Raw genomic sequence first — 17,698 nt, forward strand, 5'->3', positions numbered from 1 at the left:
ATGACAAGGGCCTGATAGCCCGGTGCTTAATACCTCCGTCGAGGAAAAGGAATTGGACTCCGGAGGTCGGGGTTCGAGTCCCACCGTGGGCTGATGTTTTTGCACCCATAAAGAGGAATTTTTCTAGGCTAAAGACCCTGAATTAAATTGCGCCGCCTGTCATTTGAGAGAAATTTTTCTGACGTTAGTCGCTTTAAGCTTTTTTTGAATCCTGGTAGTTTACGTTATTGGATGTTTAATTGCTCTCGAACGAAGTCTGAAGCATTTTTTAGTAAACGTGTGTTTTTAATGCAAAATTTTCACCTGACGTTCTTTCGGTTTCAATTCTTGAGTGACTTTTTCGACTTTTTGGTGCTTTGAGCGAGTGATTTGAATTGCGTGCATTCAGAATTCAAGTCTGTTGCTAAAATAAAAGCGATTTTGAGCCAAGACTACATATAGCCCCTGTAGCTGAGAGATTCATCTTCCCGAATCTCATGCGAAATTTGTCTGGTTGAAACCTGTCGCCAGTCAAAGTTTTTGCACCATAAAAGTATCTCTAATCGAAGCCCCCTTATAAATAGTTTAGATCGCCAGTTATTCGAGAGCAGTTCGTCCGACGTTAGTCGGATCAAGTTCAAATTGTCGAAATTCTCTTGTGGGTATCAGATTGTCTGGTGTTTAACTTGTGTGAAAAAACTTACACGAGAATGAAGAAATTAATTTTAATTTTGTGATTATGCCGTAAGTCAAACTGAACACGCATATATATGAATGTCAAAGAAAATAGGCACAAATTTTAGGTTGATAGATAAGAACTAAAAGAATTGACCAGAAAGTTCATCTATGATGAAAATGACCACTAAATTACTGTTTGAAACGTTTTTTCCAAAAATGTTGAGCCTGTTCCATTTTATCCACCATTATAGTAATTGATAGGTTTGTCATCAAAATTGATGCCCAGTTGATTATTTGCCATGTGTGCAGTATTTTGTATCTCTGCCTTATGCTGATTCGACATGGTTAACAAAAAGTTGAGCAAGAATTCAGCAAAAAACATTAGAAATCATCAAGAACTGTCGATTTCACGAAACCGAAAACTCAACGATTAATTAATATTGAACCATTGTACTCCATTGTTATTTTAATTATTGTAAACGTGTTGGTCTTTTTTATGCAAATTTTTTTTGCTTGACCTTTTTGCGTTTTCTTCTGGAAAATTCTTTGACTTCTCAAGTGACTTTTTCACGCTTTCGTTCTTCATTTTTGAGTTAGCTCTATTGCTCTCACTCCGATGTAAAGCTTGTTGCTAAAATAAAACCGATTGCAGCATAGCAACAAGCAGGGACTGATAGCCGAGTCGGCAGTGCTTGTTGTGAGGGAGAGGGAGGTCAATGGTTCGAATCCCGTCGTGCGAAATTATTTTTTCACCCATAAAGAAAAATTTATCTAGGCTACAGCCCCTGAATTAAATTGCATCGCCTGTCGTTCGAGAGCAATTCTTCCGACATTAGTCGGTTTATGTTTCAATAATCAAATCAATCTCCCAAAATTTCCTAAGGCGGCCAATGTAACAAGGTTCTATTGAGGGCGCGAGAGAGATGGGGTGCTGTAATGGAAAACACCTAAATTATTTGTTTTGTCTTATTATCTTTAAACGACTTGAATCGTTGAGGTGTTGACGTATATGCTGTTTTGCTTATAGTTGGAGCCGAATGGAGTGGCAGCTAGAACGGGCTCTCTGCAGATTGGGGATCAGATTCTACAGGTGAGATGAATCAAATGTTCATCAAATCGATTGTAATGGGAAATGTTTCCTTTTCTATTCACATAAAATAACGACCACCTATTTATTGCTGACTTTTTGGAATCTTTTTAATGCTGTCTTCTCATTATTGTAGTATTTTCTGTGATGAAATTAGTGTTCACATAAGCTAATGATAAAATGAAGAGGAAGCGGCCCCTAAATTGTGACTCGTCGCAGCCGTGGATCAGTGGACTGTTTTTAGATACCAATATGTATGTTAATAATGGGCTTTCAACCACTGAGCTAAAATAAAACAATTGATATATTTCATGGTATGGTTGAATGCTTGCATAGAATTTTGTTTAACCAAATTTAGGATTCGACCGGCCACCGTATTGGGATTTCAGTTACACTGGGCTTAAATGCTCTTCTTTGCACTGTCGTGTTATATGTAAACATTAGTGAAAAATGTGTTTTTGGCAGATAAACGAGACGTTGATTGAGACGAAAGAGCAAGCCCTGACTCTGTTCAACGCAGTCAAAACCTCAGACATCAAGGTCACAGTTGCAAGGTCCAAACAACAGGTCAGCTCTAACTTTTTGAAAAGGGTTTGATCAATCAAAAATTAACAACCTCCCGTTTAGTGTTTTTTAATAGCCGCCTCATCTTCTCAGCCGGCTATTATAGCGCTCCTATTTTTTTACAATTCAAAGAATTTGAATTGTATTGGGGCGCTGTCTTTTTTTTTAAGATCTGTTCACACATTTTCATCATTTTTGAAGTCAAATTGGAGTTGTGATTTTGGTCACGCCGAAACAGGAAATGGAGCGAAAAAGCGAGTGGTTTTGCGGCGTGAATTTTTTTTGCTCTAATTTTACAGTAGATTGAGAAAACGGTGTTTGAACAAAAATTCGGTTTCTCGGTAGTGCTTTTTTGTTCACATGCGGCAATTTCACTCAGATTTTTACTGTTTTTTCGATTTTTCGGATCGGATTTTTTTCTAAATGGTTTTCCCAATCCATTCAAATCCATTCTAGGCCTAGTTTTTTGTTTGAATTAAATTTTTATTTCTCGCTAGTGGTTTTTTTTTGTTCACATGCGGCATTTTGACATTGATTTTTTGTTTTTTTTCTTATTTTTTTCCTAATTTTTTTCAAAATGGTTTTCTCAATTCACTCATAGTCCATTCTAGGTTTAGTTTTTCTGTTAAGTCAATGAAAATTCTTTGAATTGTACGTCAGGACTTGTCCTGCTATGTTTTTTTTACTTCGTCGAATAAAAAAATTTTTCGCTTTACCTCATTTTGCCGCTTTTTCAACATTTTGCGTGATATCTTTTTGACTTCTCTAGACTAGTTTCTCTCTTCTCTCATTCTGCTAAAAGTGATTTTGAACATCAGTTGCTCAGCAAAGCAATTCAAAATGAAAAGAGTCAGTATAAAAAATTGAAGTCAGAAGTAGAAACGGGATAAACCCATAAAGCCCAATTTTAGATGCCCGCTATTTGAACGTCGTTACTATAAGTCTTAGTTACCATCTCTAATGCTTATTGGTATTGATAGTAGCCCCTGTAGCCTCTCTCTAAGAAACAGAAGTACGTTATCTTCAACTACGAAATGCCATCAAAATAAATCGGACTTAAAAAATGTTTTTGTACAAAAATCTTTTTTTTCAATATCTTCTATTCTTTCAATCCCACGTGCTTATTGGAATCAACGGCGGCTATTTTCCGGCAATCTGCCGGGTATGTTTTTTCAATTTTAAGTAATATTTTTTCAAGTACCTGAAACCCTGTTCATGAAATTTGCAAATAATTTGACCCCTATCCTGTCAAAATTAGACAGATTGTGAAACGACCGTAAGTGAGCCGGAATCTTTGACGTCATTTATAATAAACGCTAAATGGAATATTAAACGCATTTGTTCATTAACACATTCATTATGTCTTCACTGCAATCGTTACTTTTTTCGCGTGCAATTGAAGAATCAGTCACAAAATGTAAGAAATATAACTATTATCTTAATTAGTTTCGGGAAATTTTAAAGGAAATTCAAGGGAAAAACCTTAAATTGTTCTCCTTTGTTCTCATCAAAAACAAAACTTTTTTGCTGAACTCGTTTCTTGTTCCTATGAATGTTTCTGGTGGATGAAAAACGAACGAACAGAAAAACAGACTATCATGTAGCACTTTTCATAATATGTAAATTGTTCCCACGGAACAATAAATTTACCTCAGTTCAGTCAAAAATCAGATGGATATTTTTTTAGATGTACGAAGAAATCCTGTTTACGGACGACCCCTCCAGTCCCCTCACAACTCTCTTCCCCATCATGGAAAAATCATCCGACAATCGAACTGCCAGCAGCAACTGCTCCTCCCCCAGGATCCCAAACTCAGCATCGGGAAACCATCTCCACAAAATGGTCTACCCCCAATCGTATAACACTCAAAACCCCACCCCAATTCCCCATGCCGTATCCCCGGTACCACCCGAAATTCCAGAAAGGTCAAGTCCTGTCAAGGGTCTGATGAGTTCTAGCAAAGGAAATGAAAACTCGTCACCTGTAAACAGAAGTCAAGCCAAGACTCCTGAGCTGACGGTCGATTCACACATGGTAAATTACCCCGAATTGCCTAGGCCATCGAGCAAATCGAAAGACGAGAACAACAGTAACGCAAACACTGCAATTAACGGAAACGAGAAAAGACATTCAAGTCCGGTCAAAAAATTAGGAGCTGGCAAACTGCAACCACAGTCAAGGAACATCAATTCTGGCGACGTTCCAGGGCACAGCAGTTCCAAAACAAATACATCACAGACTAATAAGCAGAATTTGTTGGTTTCAAACGAAAGGTTTGATAGTTCGGGCTACTGCAGTTCTAATATCAACAGTCCAAAAATGCTTACTAAACTTAGCCATTCGCCGTCTATCGCCAGTTCAATCGCCCAACATGGAAAGCAATACAGAAGTTACCTGAAGCTTATAAAACTGAAGGATGAAGATTCAGTATACGGTGTCCCTCTGGGGCTAATGCCGGACATCAAAGATGAAAACACCCGGTCGCCCAAAAATCGAGACTCAATGGTGTCATCGCACAGCCGGAATAGAAGAACGGCGTCCCAGATCCGTCAACGTGCTCAGAAAATTAAAGAAGAAACGTTGATTTTAACCACCGATGACGAAACCATTTCGGAGCTTAAAATCGGCAAATTTTGGACAAAGCAGGAACGAAAACGGCAGTTTCTGGTCGCAAAAGAGCACAAACAACGGAGATACATGATGGAACGTAGTCGCGCTTTGTATCGGGATATCCAAAATGCCAAAAAGTTGGGAAGCAGCGGAAGTTCTGGCAACGAAGTTGGCAGTAATGAGAAAGTGTTCACAACTCTTTCAAAGAAAGAAATCAAAGAGAAAAAGGAAAAGATTTTGGATAATTTCTGGACTATACAAGAATTGTTAGCCCACGGGGGTCGCATGGCCGACGGCTCTTTACACCCTTTGTTGTCCGTAACGACAGTTTGAAATTTCAACGAATCGTTATTTAAGTGAAATCATATTTGAAAATCGAAACTGATTGTCACCCCTTAATTATGACTAACCATTTTTCAAATGGGCTTAATACTGTAAATTATCCCTTTTATAAAGATAAATTTAGTTTTTCTCAGAAATTTTATTTTCAGTTCTCTTAAAATACCCCCCAGGGAGGTTTCTATACAGCGCAAAGATAGCTCGAGCGTGTATCTAAAACTCCAATTAAGGAGGCATAAAAGAAAATTACCTAAAAGTTTATTTGAAACGAAAACAGATTTTATCATAATGATTGAAACTATAATACACGTGCTTAAAAATAGAAAAGAGCGAAGAATGCTGCAAAGAGAAACTGTGACAATAGAACTAATTTGACTCTGAGATAATAAAACTCGGAACTATTGATGACATTGCAATTGTCTTGTGCGCAAATGTTGAAACAGACACTCATTTTTTCGACTAGAATTCCGACTGCGGTATAGAATGGTTGCAGGTAGCCACCCTCCTCCGTGTTTATCAGCTGACTGCACTCGGTTTGCTCCCCGAATTCGTCGAGTGGGTCCGGAAGGGTTAGTCTGAAGTTGCTGTTTGTGAATGAGGTATTACTGGAGCAACCGCGGAATAGAGCGACCAGTTCTTCTAAAATCCCAAGAAGATTGATAGTTGATTTCCGGGGGGTAATTAAGATATCAAATCAGGTTTCAGATTTTTTCGTCTGGGTAATTTTTCTATCTTACAAGGTGAGAATAAGTTATCGGAATTTAGCGATGGAAAATTTTCAATTACATTATTTCGCCTCCGCTAGTTTTAAGAGCGTTTTAGTTTAACACGGAAAATCAAATCTATCCACACGTCAAAATCAAAATTAATTCAGAAAATCCTCTCAGATCTTAATTTGCAAAGAATTGGAGGCGAAATAGTTTCTGGCTATATTGTTTCTGTGCTATATTGTATGAACCACTTTTAACGTTTTGTTTTACGTGAGATCAAATGAAGCAAAATTAAAATTCGGAAAAAAATGTATAGGAAATTGTTCAGATCTCAATCCGCAATGCAGTAGCTCAGGTGATTTTCTGGTTTTCTCATGACTCAAATGCTAGTATTTGTTTTCTGTCGATTTAATGGTGCATAAAGTAAAATGGTACATAAAGTAAATCAAGCCAATTTCGAAACTTTCATTTTCAGCTAGTTTTCTGCATGATTAAATTTTTGTGCCTAGATTTCTAACACAGAGAACTGATTTTCTGTAGATTGTTAGAGGAACAATGTATTTGCAGGAAAATAGTGGCTTGGAGATCACAAACTTCAACTAATGTTGTTTAATTGCTCTCGAACGAAGTTCATAGCAATTTTTGTAAACGTGTGTGTCCTTTTTAGGCAAATTTTTTGTTCGACCGTTTTTGCGCTTTTCTTCTAGAACTTCTCAAGTGAGTTTTCACGCTTTCGTTCTTGAATTATGAGTAATCTCTTTTGTTCTCACTCCGAAAGTAAGCTTGTTGCTAAAATAAACGATTGTAGTAAAGCAAAACAGGGACTGGTAGCCGAGTCGGCAGTACTTCTGGTGAGATATAGGGAGGTCCATGGTTCGAATCACGGTGTGGTCAACTTTTTTTCCACCCGCATATCGTTCGAGAGCAATTGTTCCGACATTTGTCTGTTTAATAGCTGCCCTCATCTTCTCAGCCGGCTATTAAAGCGCTCCTATTTTTTTACAATTCAAAGAATTTGAATTGTATTGGGGCGCTGTCTTTTTTTTTAAGATCTGTTCACACATTTTCATGATTTTTGAAGTCAAATTGGAGTAGTGATTTTGGTCACGCCGAAACAAGAAATGGAGCGAAAAAGCGAGTGGTTTTGCGGCGTGAACTTTTTTGCTCTAATTTTAAAGTAGAGTGAGAAAACGGTGTTTGAACAAAAATTCGGTTTCTCGGTAGTGGTTTTTTGTTCACATGCGGAAATTTCACTCTGATTTTTACTATTTTTCAATTTTTGGATCGGATTTTTTTCTTCTAGATGGTTTTCCAATCAATTCACAGCTCATTTTAGGCCTAGTTTTTTGTTTGAATTAATTTATCATTTCTCGCTAGTGGTTTTTTTGTTCACACGCGGCATTTTGACATTGATTTTCTGTTTTTTTTCTTATTTTTTATCTGATTTTTTTTACAATAGTTTTCTCAATTCACTCAAAGTCAATTTTAGGTCTATTTTTTCTGTTTTGTCAATGAAAATTCTCTGAATTGTATGTCAAGACTTGTCCTGCTATGTTTTTTTACTTCGCCGAATAAAAAAATTTTTCGCTTTACCTCATTTTGCCGCTTTTTCAACATTTTGCGTGATATCTTTTTGACTTCTCTAGGCTAGTTTCTCTCTTCTCTCATTCTGCTAAAAATGATTTTGAACATCAGTTGCTCAGCAAAGCAATTCAAAATGAACAGAGTCAGTATAAAAAATTGAAGTCAGAAGTAGAAACGGGATAAACCCATAAAGCCCAATTTTAGATGCCCGCTATTTGAACGTCGTTCCTATAAGTCTTAGTTACCATCTCTAATGCTTATTGGTATTGATAGTAGCCCCTGTAGCCTCTCTCTAAGAAACAGAAGTACGTTATGTTCAACTACGAAATGCCATCAAAATAAATCGGACCTAAAAAATGTTTTTGTACAAAAATCTTTTTTTTTTCAATATCTTCGATTCTTTCAATCCCAATCATGCTTATTGGAATCAACGGCGGCTATTTTCCGGCAATCTGCCGGGTATGTTTGTGTTTTCATTTTACAAACTTCTGAATCATTGAATGAACCTGTGATAAAATGCTTGGAACTTACCTTAAAATTTATTTTCATCGGCTATGTTCCCCTCAGTTTCAAATTTTTGATGTCTTTGAATTATTATTGTTTTTTTTTTGATAAACCGCTTGAATTCACTTGATAAAGCGTTGACAGCTTGTTGTGAGTCCTTATGGCATGCAATTTTGTAGTTCTGTCAAATAGTTTCAAATTTTAGTGAATTGTTCGGATTCTGTTTTGAGCAATATCTTCGTTTTTTTTTAAATGAAATTGCGGGAACTGCATGGCCAGCAATGTTTGTACCAATTGTAGGAAAATTGTTTTATACCACAGATTTTGCGTCTGACCGTTTCTCGTATGATTACTTTTCAATCAATTGTTTCACGCTTAAATTCTTAAACTTTCCGTGTTAAACTGCCCTCTTAAAGAATTGAAAGCAGCTTAACTTTGTCAGCGCAATATATTACTACAAACTACTACTACAACTAGAAAAGGCTGCAAAATTGATTATCTTTTCAAATCAAATCATGTGTTTTAAAATTAGCTTTAAAAAGATTATTTGAAGGCAGTTGGTTATATCCTCCGCTAAAGCAGTTTTGAATAGACCCCCCCCCCCCCTCCAATCAACCAAGATTTCGGTAAATATTTTTGAAAATTTAAAATATCAAAAACGCCAATAGGTTATTTGATTTTTCAGGAGCAAAATAGCAATAGGTAGATTTCATTTGAAGAAATGGAGACAACATTATTTTGAAGCTCATCAAATACAATAGATTAATGTTCATTTGGGCGATAATTTTCCAGTTTTGCTATTTTCTGATTTTCCAGTTTTGCAAAAAAATTTAGTCCTTGTTAACGCATTTTCATACTAGATAGGTGCGAGATACGAACACCATAGATAATAAAACTAAATAAAATTATACAGTTGTCTAGTTTGTTGTTTTCAGCCTACAAAATGAGTTAAAATGGGGGAGAAACTTGGTCGGCATTGTTTTGTTGAAAAGACAACCCCACACAACCGATTCTTTAAGGTATATGTTCCACAAAGTGGTTAGCAACCCAAACAGCCAGGTCAGCAATCAACTCAGATGCGTACGCAGACTTGCGGTTCTTTAAAATTGATCTGTTGTTTCAACGAAATATCTTCGTTGTCAATGTAAAAATTAGAGACCACTGGTATTTCAGAGACCAGCATCTTGAGATTATCATGGTCGTGCTCGCCGTACGTATTCTTATAATGGAAACTGTCTGTGCTTGCACATACCAATAAGGGTCTCTAGTCTTATTCATCGTTTCATTATAATTTTGATTTGTCTGATTAGTTTTCGTTGCTCTCTGACAATGCTGTATTTAAAATCAGATAACTTTTTGTATTAGCAGTTTTTGAATTCTCATTGTACGGTAGAGCGACTTCCAGGGCCTCAACTTTTGACATTTCTGGCATTGTTCTTTTTTTGGTTATTTTCGGACCATCATTTTGCTTTATTTATTCTATACCACAATAAAATTGTTCACTGAACTCAGTCAGTAATATTTAATTGAAAATTCAAGCTCTAATTGACGGTTTACCAAATGCTTTTCAAATCCCGGACTGATCACTATAAATGTTTCTTGGAAACCATGCGTAAGACATGTATGGTTGTATGGATTTTTTGATAACATACATAGGAACATATAAAAACTTAAAGGTGATCTCAAATGACGTCTTTTGGATCACGTAGTACAAGGAATATATCGTAGTTGCCATTGACCTTCAACAAGAAAAAAATCAATGGTGTCTTGTGTACGATATCCCAGACCATAGACTTTTATGGCCTATACAAGATCATAAGTTTTTTGAGCAATCTAATATTTTTCTCAAAAAGGCTTTTCATAGCAAATTAGGGAGGTTTTCAGACGAAAAAATGTAGATCCAAATTTATCTCATGAAATAAAATTATGGTGTCTTGGATTCCATATTCAAGACTATAGACTTTTATGGCTCAAAAGGATTTTCCACAACAGCTTAGGGGGGTTTTCAGACAAAAAATGTAAATCCAAATTTTTCTCGTGAAAAAACACTTATGGTGTCTTGGAAACCATATGCAAGACCATAGACTCTTATGGCCCATACAAGATCATAAAACGCTTTTGTGAGACTCGAAAGAGTTCTTCGCTAAAGGTTAGGGAGGATTCAGGCAAAAAAAACTAGAAGAGTTTTAGAAGTTTTAACAAAAGTTTTTGACTGGACAACGTCATTGTTTCTTTCTGCTCTATCTCGATTCTTACTAGCCAAAGATCTTTCTCCCAAAAAATTATCGGGAAAACACGAGCAAGACACCACGAGAGTCACAGAGGTACTTTTGATGCTGTGATTTATTAATGACAGCATAACACAGTTCTGTTTTCATGTTATTTTTTGGTATTTAACAATAAACTCTATACTAAATTGTATTCCATGAGCGGCTATATTTGAAGGCGCAATTTGAGGCAGCAGGGTTGTGAAAAGCAACATCGTTTATCCAAAAGTACTTCCAAGGGTTATAAAACACATTGAAGTTTTAAATTAAAACTTATTAGGAAAAGAGAAGAGACTAGTTTTTTGTTTGTTATTCAAAAATTTTGAACGAGTCATTGTGCTTCTGGTCCACTACACGTACTCCTTTGTGGTTGATTAAAACTAACTTAGTTGTGCAGATACGGGAATTCTGTAACTGAACACGGTCAATGTTTTGCTTTCTTTTTAATTTTCATTCTTGTTTGCAATAGACGGTTTTAGTTGAACAAATTCTAAAATATGAGCAAGACACCAATAGAGGCAGTGAGGAGTTTTAAATGTTGTGAATTACTATTTATAACGGGGCTCAGTTGATCTGTCCTTTACTTTTTAGTGTTTGACAATGAATTCAGTAAAGTAAAAAATGTTAAAGTTCTTACAAGAACAAAAAAGCAGTTAAGGTTTTCCTTGTTTTCCGCAATTTTGGGCTTACTTGTATTCCATGAACGGTTATATTTGCAATCGGTCTATTTGAAATCTTAGTAAAAGTCCAAAATCAATGCTCAAAAATTCCATTTTGAATTGATTTTTGGTCGAATTTTTTTTTGCTATATCTAACGCAGAAAAGAACACATGGAACATTTAATTTAAAAGCACAGTACTAAATGAATGCAATAGTACTTTCTAGTCAGTTTTGAACTAAATATTGACCGCAGCATTTTCGTAGGACGACATCAGAATTGATTATATAGCGTGTTCCATAAAGTTGAAATCAGGGAACTTTTCAAAAATCTGTGGACAGAATTCAAAATTCAAGTTGAAAACAATTACATAAAAGAAAAAATGCAGCTAATTGGAAAACCCGTTTTTGTTCAGTTGATCACTTTTATGCTCAATTGCATAATTTTGGAGTATCCCGAAGGTTTAGCTGATATCACCCAATGCGAGGGACGTGTTTGTATGATTTAATGGAGTTCTGATAACAATTCATTACAACCCAGATTGATGTTTGAGACCAAAATGACCTCTGATCAGACCATGTCCGGACCAATACACAGGCATTCGTGCGAACGTTGTTTTTAACAGGCTTTAATTCGAACTAACATTGTGTGCACTCAAAGTTATGGTCTCAGAGTTCGCTTCGGTCCGGGGCCTAGACTATTAAAATCTACTTTAGTCAGCGTAATGATCAGTACAAACCATTGACATCCAATTGGGTAAAGTAGCAATAGTTTGGTAGTTCACATTCGACCTTTGTCAATTGGCTACTCTCCGGGTTTTCCTTGCATCTGATGTCACTAGTTGTCACCTGAAAATATGGATTTCAATTCAGTCACGTAACCCTATTTAACTGTAAATTAAATGCACAGAGGACCGATAATCAATCAAATGACACAATTTTAAGTTCATCATATAATAATTTATATGCTAGTTATTATAATTAAAAATATATAATTAAATTGTGCAGTGAATGTATTGTATTGACTAAAATTCAGTATGATTTAAGTGTAATTGGTGGACGAACGAATACATGATCAAATTCTGGAAAAATATGCACTGCAAAATTAAAATGAAAAAAAAGCCTAGCGAAAAAATAACTAACAAAACAGTGAATAACTTAAATTGATGACAATCTGAACAAGAATAAATAAAAACATAAAAAAATATCGCCGTCTCTCAAAACTCTGAGTAAAAAACAAGCAGGCAAAAATTAATAAAGCTGACAAAAGTTCGCACCACAGAAATTTTTTTGCTAGGGAACTTTATTACACATGAGTTCCTTTGACCTTAAACTAATTCAAATTAAACTTACATTTTAAAGTGCAAAAATCATTTTATTGAGTGAGGTGAGTCAACTAAAACTAAAATATAATCACGCAAATGACCTAATATCTTTTACTAGAAGAGAGTGAGAAATGGCGTTACGCGCCCAAATGCTTTTAGTGAGAGGAAGAAGTAATTCAGAAATTTTTACTTTTTCAGCTTTGCTTTGTAAATTGATGTGAAACAAAAAGCGACGAAACAAAAAGACATAGCCGGTAGAATACCTGAAACGACTCGAGGAGTTCTGCAATGAAAACATTTGCTTAATACTGCCTAATATTTGGTTGTTTTATTTCTTCATTTATATGCTGATACTTCTGAAACAGGATGCAGGGGTTAAGCAAAAGTATTTATTGCACAATTCGTTGTTTCAGTTATTTTACTGGCACGTATTCTATTTTTTGGTTTCGTCGTTTTTCGTCTCACATCTGTGAAAAGTCAAACATATGTTTACAAACACTCAGACACACACACACACCCACACACACCCACACACATATATATATACATATATATATATATATATATATATATATATATATATAGTCAAATATTCAAAATAACGATAACTTGCGGGTATTGAGAATGCATACAAAATTTTATATTGGGAATGATTACAATTGTCGCCCACTTGAAACAAAGAACACCGTCGTTTTTCTCCTGGTTTGAAGTTTCTTTGATTTCATACAGGGATCATATATGATTTCATACTAACCATACTCGATTTCTTAGTACGATCCTAGTATGAAACCAAAGAAATCATATATGATCCTTGTATTAAATCAGATTCTTTTTACCCATTGAAGTACATATTATCGTTGAATTTGCTGCTCCTGAGACTCACTGCTTGTTTTTTAAGTCCAATGCATTATTTGAAATTTTTTGCATGTTCCTTGTATGAGTTATAAGAAATCATATAAGTCGTATATGACATAGTCTGATTTCAAAGAGGAAAATTTGTTGCATCGTTGATTGATTTTTTTCGTATCAGTAACCTAGAGCATAGCGATTGAAACTTTCTGAGAGTACGTTTTATTTTTTGTATTATTCTTTTATGACTAACAAGAAGTCATACAGATCATTTATCACCCAGTACTATTACTAAGAATTATATATGACCTAGTACGAAATCAAAGCATGATTGGATCTATTCTGTTTTGCCCCCCCGCAGTGTTTTTTACGCCCCCAGTTACAAACTATATGTTGTTATATAGTACGTTACTCTGTAAAAAAAATAGCGCGTGCGCCTGGGGGCGTAAAAGATATAAGCTCACTAAGCTGGGGGGGGCAAATAGAATAGATCCGAATGTTGTGTGATCGGTGACCCTGGTTGTCGCCCCGTTGATCAACCCCGTTCATAATTACCCTTGTCAATTAAGTCTTACGTTCGCGTCTGTGATCGAATGAACGATCGGGCCGTCACAGAGAAAAGGTACACTTAAAACGTGAAATACACTGATCAAATATGCACTGCAAAATTAAAATGAAAAGAAAGCGTAGCGAAAAAATAACTAACAAAACAGTGAATAACTTAAATTGATGACAATCTGAACAAGAATAAATAAAAACATAAAAAAATATCGCCGTCTCTCAAAACTCTGAGTAAAAAACAAGCAGGCAAAAATTAATAAAGCTGACAAAAGTTCGCACCACAGAAATTTTTTTGTTAGGGAACTTTATTACACATGAGTTCCTTTGACCTTAAACTAATTCAAATTAAACTTACATTTTAAAGTGCAAAAATCATTTTATTGAGTGAGGTGAGTCAACTATAACTAAAATATAATCACGCAAATGACCTAATATCTTTTACTAGAAGAGAGTGAGAAATGGCGTTACGCGCCCAAATGCTTTTAGTGAGAGGAAGAAGTAATTCAGAAATTTTTACTTTTTCAGCTTTGCTTTGTAAATTGATGTGAAACAAAAAGCGACGAAACAAAAAGACATAGCCGGTAGAATACCTGAAACGACTCGAGGAGTTCTGCAATGAAAACATTTGCTTAATACCGCCTAATATTTGGTTGTTTTATTTCTTCATTTATATGCTGATACTTCTGAAACAGGATGCAGGGGTTAAGCAAAAGTATTTATTGCACAATTCGTTGTTTCAGTTATTTTACTGGCACGTATCTTATTTTTTGGTTTCGTCGTTTTTCGTCTCACATCTGTGAAAAGTCAAACATATGTTTACAAACACTCAGACACACACACACACCCACACACACCCACACACATATATATATATATACATATATATATATATATATATATATATATATATATATATATATATATAGTCAAATATTCAAAATAACGATAACTTGCGGGTATTGAGAATGCATACAAAATTTTATATTGGGAATGATTACAATTGTCGCCCACTTGAAACAAAGAACACCGTCGTTTTTCTCCTGGTTTGAAGTTTCTTTGATTTCATACAGGGATCATATATGATTTCATACTAACCATACTCGATTTCTTAGTACGATCCTAGTATGAAACCAAAGAAATCATATATGATCCTTGTATTAAATCAGATTCTTTTTACCCATTGAAGTACATATTATCGTTGAATTTGCTGCTCCTGAGACTCACTGCTTGTTTTTTAAGTCCAATGCATTATTTGAAATTTTTTGCATGTTCCTTGTATGAGTTATAAGAAATCATATAAGTCGTATATGACATAGTATGATTTCAAAGAGGAAAATTTGTTGCATCGTTGATTGATTTTTTTCGTATCAGTAACCTAGAGCATAGCGATTGAAACTTTCTGAGAGTACGTTTTATTTTTTGTATTATTCTTTTATGACTAACAAGAAGTCATACAGATCATTTATCACCCAGTACTATTACTAAGAATTATATATGACCTAGTACGAAATCAAAGCATGATTGGATCTATTCTGTTTTGCCCCCCCCCCCGCAGTGTTTTTTACGCCCCCCAGTTACAAACTATATGTTGTTATATAGTACGTTACTCTGTAAAAAAAATAGCGCGTGCGCCTGGGGGCGTAAAAGATATAAGCTCACTAAGCTGGGGGGGGGGGGGGGGCAAATAGAATAGATCCGAATGTTGTGTGATCGGTGACCCTGGTTGTCGCCCCGTTGATCAACCCCGTTCATAATTACCCTTGTCAATTAAGTCTTACGTTCGCGTCTGTGATCGAATGAACGATTGGGCCGTCACAGAGAAAAGGTACACTTAAAACGTGAAATACACTGATCAAGCGACGACGTAAGTGTATTTCATAATCTGAACAAGTGCGTTTGTAGGATTTCAGTAACTAAATTTCACCTCTTTGGTTATTGAAATTCATGCTTATTGCTGGTGATAATAAAAAATGGGTTGTTTTGCCAACCTTGATTCCGTTACTTAATTTTGCCGAAACGCCGACACATTAATATATTCACACGTGCTTTGTGAAAAAGGAATTTGAATCATGTCGGTAGAAAGGGAATTTTACGACATCCGCAACAGAAAACAGTTCAATTTTGACTACCTGAGGTATGATAGTGGTGGTTGGTGGCTCAGGGGTGGTTGTTTCATCTAGGGTAGTCTCGTTCACAGTTGTAGCATTTGGATCTACGGCAACAAACAATTGACAAAATTGCAATTTATCGTATCAGGAAATTCTGTAGCAAAATTCTGTTCCCTAGAATATGATACTCAAACACTATTAATCACCTCTGTTACTAAAAAACATGGAGAAGAATTGAAGATCAGTGAGAATGAACTAACGCTTGGAATTGATGTCGTTTAATTCTAGTAAAAGTTTAGGAAACTGAACTGCAATATCTGTGAAGTTACACATCCAGTGTTTATCATTTCAAGGTCATTTTTGCGCTTTTTTCAATGTCCCTGCTGAATATTTGAGTCAAAAATACATTTTCATTTCAAATCTCGTGGTGATTTTCTCTATCATTGGGTGCACCCTTAATAACGTGCACTAAATTTACGAAAAAATTGAGTAAGTTTACTTGACCTGTTTGTTTATTTGGGGCATTCCTACACACTACCTGCATAGTACCTTAACGTTTGTGCGATTTCAAGAATTTTCACGAGAAATCTTTGGATAGTTCTAGAACTAAGGTTCATTTCTTTCTCGTTTGAGATAAAACACACACACACACACACACACACATATATATATATATATATATTAGATAAAATTTATATATATATATATATATATATATATATTATATATATATATATATATATATATATATATATATATACATACATATACATACATACATACATACATACATACATACATACATACATACATACATACATACATACATACATACATACATACATACATACATACATACATACATACATACATACATACATACATACATACATACATACATACATACATACATACATACATACATACATACATACATACATACATACATACATACATACATACATACATACATACATACATACATACATACATACATACATACATACATACATACATACATACATACATACATACATACATACATACATACATACATACATACATACATACATACATACATACATACATACATACATACATACATACATACATACATACATTTGTAAACTAAAAAATGAAAAAACGAAAAATTTCTCATAAGGCTGAGAAACATTTTTAAAATTAAAATTTTTGAGATTTTTAAATTAAAAAATAGTTTTTTGCGCTTAATTTATCCCAACAGAGTGCAGGTAAGCAATTTTGAGGTGTATTGTGCAGGTAAATTTTACTTGCACACCCCCATTACCTGCACTGGGCACGTAAAATTAAATATGCATTAATTAGAATTTAATGATAACTGTTTGTGACCTTCCCGGACCGATGTTCTATGTTTACTATTACTTAATGTGTTGGCTGCTGTTAGCCAGTTGTTGGGTTTTTTTAGCTGATTGTTCAGTTTATCAGCTTCTACAAGTTTTATTAAAGAAGAAAGTTTTAGATTTTTTGCAATTTTCTCAGAACTCTGAGGTTATTACTCTGTTTGGATTTAATTGTATTCAGGGTAACGAGTGCCAAGCGAAACGCCGTCCTCCACTGAGTGGTATGAGATAAAATTCAAAAAAACTTTCAAAACACTAGTTTTGTGCGAGGTTTGTGGTAGCAAACATTGATTTTTTTGTCAGGCGAAGGCTTGATGTTTTGATCCGTATTTTTTGATGGAGAGTGAGAGTTATTAATCAGATTTCTCATATTTTTTTTTTCATTTCACATAAAGTGTTCATGGGCCAGATTTTTTGTTTAGCATGGCTAGAAAACTCAAATGATTCATAAATTTTGCTGCATGATTTTGATATTATGTCGATAACAAATCGCAAA

General features: G+C 35.0%; 2 protein-coding genes across 5 annotated transcripts in view; one reads left to right on the forward strand and one right to left on the reverse strand.

The window, feature by feature from the left end:
- LOC142344500 (uncharacterized) overlaps positions 1-5,398 on the forward strand; it is an 83,277-nt gene extending 77,879 nt beyond the window's left edge. For all 4 annotated transcript variants that reach the window (XM_075396193.1, XM_075396194.1, XM_075396196.1 and 1 more), the window contains exons 6-8: positions 1,685-1,747; positions 2,210-2,311; positions 3,996-5,398. In XM_075396193.1, the coding sequence (XP_075252308.1) occupies positions 1,685-1,747; positions 2,210-2,311; positions 3,996-5,252 (1,422 nt within the window). In that variant the 3' untranslated portion in view covers positions 5,253-5,398. The remainder of the gene's footprint in view (positions 1-1,684; positions 1,748-2,209; positions 2,312-3,995) is intronic.
- Positions 5,399-5,504: 106 nt separating this feature from the next.
- LOC142344501 (uncharacterized) overlaps positions 5,505-17,698 on the reverse strand; it is an 18,504-nt gene continuing 6,310 nt past the window's right edge. The window contains exons 3-5 of the mRNA XM_075396197.1: positions 15,845-15,927; positions 11,721-11,829; positions 5,505-5,897 (exon numbers count right to left, since the gene is read on the reverse strand). Of these exons, the coding sequence (XP_075252312.1) occupies positions 5,572-5,897; positions 11,721-11,829; positions 15,845-15,927 (518 nt within the window). The 3' untranslated portion in view covers positions 5,505-5,571. The remainder of the gene's footprint in view (positions 5,898-11,720; positions 11,830-15,844; positions 15,928-17,698) is intronic.

This window comes from Convolutriloba macropyga, chromosome 8, assembly GCF_964194025.1.
Source record: "Convolutriloba macropyga chromosome 8, txConMacr16.3, whole genome shotgun sequence".
Classification (NCBI taxonomy): Eukaryota; Metazoa; Xenacoelomorpha; order Acoela; family Convolutidae; genus Convolutriloba; species Convolutriloba macropyga.